General features: G+C 35.8%; 1 protein-coding gene across 1 annotated transcript; it reads right to left on the bottom strand.

Moving 5' to 3' along the window:
* Positions 1-3,596: 3,596 nt before the first annotated feature.
* LOC126061523 (olfactory receptor 5K3-like) lies at positions 3,597-4,559 on the bottom strand. The gene has a single exon (XM_049858096.1). It carries the CDS (start codon positions 4,557-4,559, stop codon positions 3,597-3,599), a length of 963 nt encoding a protein of 320 aa, XP_049714053.1.
* Between the last annotated feature and the right edge of the window lie 1,054 nt (positions 4,560-5,613).

Raw genomic sequence — 5,613 nt, 5'->3', positions numbered from 1 at the left:
CTCATAAACAAACCCACTTAGATTCCTATCTAATCTTTTGTGTTGCTGCTGTCAATTTGATACCATATAGATCTTAAAAGAGAATAAGGCTCAAGGCAGACTGTTTTTACTAGTTAAGATAAACTACAGTTTGGTTTTAAGAAGACTTCAGGTGATTTTTTGGTTTAGGGTCTAAAGATTGGCAGAAATCTTAAATCATTCTCAAACAAGAAAAAACTAGGTTGGTGAGATTTACAAGGTAAGTGAGAGAGTTACAGGAAAAAACATTAATCAGATGAATAGGTTCTTCAGAGAAAAATCAGATTAATGATCATAAATGTTAACTTTGTTTTACATTAAAATATGGATTGACCAGCTTGCTCATGGAATCAGATAGTCTTGTTAAATTAATTTTTGGGCAAATGAGAGATGGAAGTTTAACTGTAAAAAACTTCCTGTAGAAAAATCTTTCTAAAATGGATTAGTCTACTTTCCATCTTAATTTATTAAGCAGTGTTCAATGCTTTGCTTGGTTCCTAAGAAAAGAAAATAACAATTTAGAAAAGATCAAAGTAAATTTAAGAGGCTGCTTCCAAAAAACCAAACCAAATCCATTGCTGACAAGTCAAATTCAACTCCTAGCAACCTTATAGGACAGAGTAGAACCGCCCCATATTGTTTCAAAAGAGCAGCTGGTGGATTCAAACTGTTGACCTTTTGGTTAGCACCTGAGATCTTAACCTCTACACCATCAGAGGCTACTTAAAAAAAAAAGAATTTTTTTTTCTTTTTTTCAGGTCCCTAAACAAAAAAGCTCATTGAATGGTCTTGCCAAACATGTGGAAAGAGAAACTGCACATTTAACTGATCAATAAACATTTTTGCTGTTGTTCAGTTTTTTAGGATTTTCACTATTTTCTGCCTCAAGTTTGCTGAGCGGCATTTCCAGCTTTCTGTTAATGCTCATAATATACAGGTGAACTTCTTTCCAGGTGTTAATTGCTTTGCTAATAGGCCAAGGCTGCTTAGAAAGGGGAATAACTCTTCAGGGGAAAACCAGACTCCGGACATAAAATTACCTTCTCAGAAGTCCCAGAATCAGCAGCCTTAGTGAGAAGCTGGCTCCCAATAGGAGAAACAAGTAGAAGATCCCACCCAGCGAAAGTAACTTGTTTGGGTTAATTTTATCCAGCAACCACCTATTCTTGAATTCTCCTATAAAATTTCTTTTTTTTTCTCTGCTGATTCTTTCTTTATTTTTTTAACTGTGCCTTAGGTGAAAGCTTATAGAGCAAATTAGTTCCTCATTTAACAATTAATACACATATTGTTTTGTGACATTGGTTGCCAATGCCACAATATGTCCACACCCTCTTTTTTTCATCCTCAGATTCTTCTTTTCCATTCATTCAGGTTTTCTGTCCCTTCCTGCCTTCTCGTCTTTGCTTTTTGGCTGGTATGCCCTTTTAGTGTCATAAACATGGTTGAACTATGTGTGTTATTTTTTGTTTTATAGCCCTATCTAATCTTTGGCTGAACTTCAGGAGTGACTTCAGTACTGAGTTTAAAGGTCTTCCAGGAAAATCTTAGATCTTTTGAAAAGTGGCACCCCGCTTGCTTCAGTAGACCATAAAGTTGGTAAGAAAGAATTGAGCATTAGCACAATAGAGCAGAAAGAAACTGAAATTCGTGCGAGTGTTAGTGAAAGTGCTGTTCCTACAATGGCAAAAATGTTCTCTCTGGTTCTTGATGAAGTGCTGGCAAAGACTGAGAAAGCATTATTAAGTGTAAACATTAACAAGTATTTACATAGCATTTAAAGTGTTATAGGTACTATAAGTAATTTAGAGATTATTTAAAGTATACTGGAGGATAGGTTACATGCAAATACTATGCCATTTTATATAAGGGATTTAGCATTCTCAGATTTTGATGACCACAGGGGTCCTGGAAACAATCCCCTGCAGATACCAAGGGACAACTGCAGTCTGAAACCAGGAAGACATCACTGTCTGATGCTCTAAAATAAATTCAGATTCCCTAATGTGGCATTTAAAATTCTCAGTAAATGGATCTAGTTTAATCCTTATTTTCTACACTCTCCAAATGCTTTCTCCAATAGCTCTGGAAGTTTCTACACTCATGCTTCACCTTCCTCATTCCCTACCATCGTTGTCATCATCATTTCCATAAACATTGGCTCTGCTTATGCTTTTATTCCTGTTTTTCCACCATATCAAATTTTTCCACCCTTTCAACATCTGTTATTTCCGATGCTACTTAATGACTAAACACCCCAGGCTGCACCAATCTCCGTTTTCTGCAACCCCAAGCACATGCTATATACACAACACAACCTAAAATTCCTTATGTATAGTTTACATTGCTTTCTCCCCTCCTATGTGTATGTCCAATTTTCTTATTAGATGTTAAGCATTTTGAGAATAACTTTGACAAGTTTCTGTGAAAGAAGCTACAAACGAGGACGGGGAAAAGGCATCATTGATTCAAATCCTAACTCCACCTTGGATGCCTGCGTGAACCTGGGCAAAGTACTTAATATTTCAACATATGAGTGTTTTACTCTGGAAAAGCATGAAAAATAATGCCTAAATCATAGGAAGGTAATAAATCTGAAAGGTGAAGTTTTGTGTCTAACAGAGGGTGGGTTCTCATGTAACCATTTTTTTCATTCATATTTGCATATTTAACTGATCAAGAAATTTTTTGTTCTTGTTCAGTATGTTAGGATTTTCACTATTTTTGCCTCAACTTTGCTGAGCAGCATTTCCAGCTTTCTGTTAATGCTCATAATATACCAATAACTTACTTTGGAATTAGTGCAGATTAGTGATATTCCTAATAACAAACAAGACAAGTAATACTATCTTGGGGGAAAATCCTTGAATTAATTGATATATTCAGGAATTGCACTGTCATGAATCATGGAAAAAATATCAAACTGTGAAAACATTCAAATCCATAAGAGTTTCAATATAAATGGCAATATTTTCAACGAAAGATTGATAAATTACCATTATACAAACACTCTATTTCAGAGAGCTTGACAGGAAAAATGACTTGTCTAAGATAAAGATGTTCTTGATTTGAGAATACATAAATTCATATTCAAATATTAAATCTTGAACAACTCAAAGAAAGTTGAGAATCAAATTCAAATGCACAGTTTACTTGTTATAGATGGTTGGCGTAAGTCATCAATATAGGAGAACTTGAAACGCATGTGAATTTGTAAGACTGAGATGCCTAGAGATTCCATGAATTTGCCAACAATGCTAACTGGAGGCTACCTTTATATGCCAACTTTTATTCGTAGGATTTGTTGGATGCGTTGAAAACTGTAGCTGATTCCACTCTGACACAATTTGCAACCTTAGGAGTAGTCACTCAATTCACCCCTAAGAGACCCTCATAGTTTAGATTTTGAAATATATTTTAGTAGAATCCCTCCTTCATGAACTTACTAGCCATTTATATATTATTTGACTTAAAAATCATCATGGTTTAGTGATTCATATATGATACACAAAGTGGACATTTTCCATTTTCCCACTATCCTTGACTTTGAAGAAGTTTATCTAATTAAAAACAATTTGTCAAGGGGATGATATTTGTTTCAGAATATTATGAGGTTTTCTAGTCTTCAAAATTCTTTTCATAACATTTAGTACTTCCTTATTTCTTAGACTATAGATAAAAGGGTTTAATAAAGGAATTACTAGAGTGTAACAAATGGCAACTGGTATATCTTTATCCCCTTCTTTAAAGGAACTCGGTCGAAGGTACATGAAGAGAAGAGAACCATAGAATATTGAGACAGAGAGAAAGTGAGATGCATAAGTAGATAAAGCTTTACCTCTTCCCTCTTTGGATTTCATTTTGAAAATTGTGAAAAGGATGCAAAAATAAGAGATTAGGACTACAGTAATAGTAAAGGTTTGAATTGACCCTGAAAAGATAAGGATCATCAGTTCATTGATATATGGGTTGACACAGGAGAGTCTGTACAATGGAAGAACATCACAAAAAAAGTGATTGATTTGATGAGATCCACAAAAGGTTAACCTTAACAGAAATACTACATGAATAATGGAATGCATGTTGCCAGCTATGTAGGCCCCTGTGGTCATCTGAATGCAGAGTTTCTTTGACATCATGGTGTGGTACTGCAGTGGACGACATATTGCCACATAGCGATCATAGGCCATTGCTGCCAGAAGACAAAGGTCTGCAGTTTCAGCAAGGCAGAGAAAATAAAATTGTGCCATGCATTCATAGAGGGAAATCATTTTGTTCTCAGAAAAGAAGTTCTCTAACATTTTGGGGGTAATGGCACAGGAACAGCAGGAATCCATCAGAGCCAGGTTGCCCAGAAAGATGTACATGGGTGTGTGAAGACGGCGCTCCAGGAAAATCAATGCCACCAAACCAAGATTCCCCACCATGGTGATCAGATAGATAGCAAAAAACACCATAAACAGGAGAGTCTTCAGATCTGGGTGATCCATAAATCCTATGAGGATAAACTCTTTTGTCAAGGAGTGATTGTCCTTGTTCATCTCTATTTTCCCTGTTGAGACAGAAAATATGGAGTCATAGGATTCTAATTTGTAGTATGTCTAATTTTCTCTTCAAATTTCTGTTGGGGAACAGGGAATAGAGCCACTTCCTCAAGTTTCCCCTGAATGTCTCTGAAATACAGGCATACATACTTTCAAGGAACATTATTGTGGTTTTTAGGTGCTGTCTTGTCGGTTCCCACTCATAGACACCCTATGTACAACAGAATAAAACTGGTGTGGTCCTGAGAAATCCTCACAATCATTATTATCCTTGGGCGTATTGTTGCAGACAGTGTGTTAATCCATCTCATTGATAATCTTCCCTTTTTTTGCTGACCCTCTACCTGTCCTTCTCCAGGGACTGATACCTCCTGATAACATGTCCACAGTACGTGAGATGAAGTCTCGCCATCTTCACTTCTAAACAACATTCTGGCTGTACTTCTTGTGAGCTTTTATAGCAATGTATGCTATATTCAACATTCTTCACCAACACCATAATTTAAAGGCATCAATTCCCCTAAAGTGTCATCTTATATAACCTCAATCCCTGAAGCTCAAAATTCACAAGAATATTTTGATAATTCCAAGAAAATGGTTGCAGTGAAAAGATTTGTGTTTATGAATGTACACAAGGTTAGTGAACAAATACAGAGTACCCTAGATAAAACCCACTGCTGTCCAGTCAATTCTAACTCATAGCGACCCTATAAGACATAGTAGAACTGCCTCATAGGGTTTCCAAGGAGCCCTGGGGGGATTTGAACTGCTGACCCTTGGGTTAGCAGCTGTAACTCTTAACCACTACACCACCAGGGTTTCCTAGACTTAGTGTTCTCAAATATTTCTATGTCAGTTTTTGTACAGGCGATTCTTAAAGTGTACATAAAATCTGTTTTCCTGTATATTTATTTTTTTCACTGAGGAAACATTTTTAATATACTATTTCAGTGAAGTGAATACTTAGAATACCATCCTAATTTAGATGGGTGAAATTTATAATTTAGAAAGTATACAAAGGTCATTAAGTATTAAAGTGTGGATTATTTAA

The sequence above is a fragment of the Elephas maximus genome, chromosome 18, assembly GCF_024166365.1.
Source record: "Elephas maximus indicus isolate mEleMax1 chromosome 18, mEleMax1 primary haplotype, whole genome shotgun sequence".
Classification (NCBI taxonomy): Eukaryota; Metazoa; Chordata; class Mammalia; order Proboscidea; family Elephantidae; genus Elephas; species Elephas maximus.
Note: the sequence above shows the minus strand (reverse complement) of the source record. Positions and strands in the feature narration are given on the sequence as shown.

What these genes read in the sequence shown, in the direction of transcription:
- LOC126061523 (XM_049858096.1), bottom strand. Translation starts at nt 4,559, where the DNA reads ATGAACAAGGACAATCACTCCTTGACAAAAGAGTTTATCCTCATAGGA.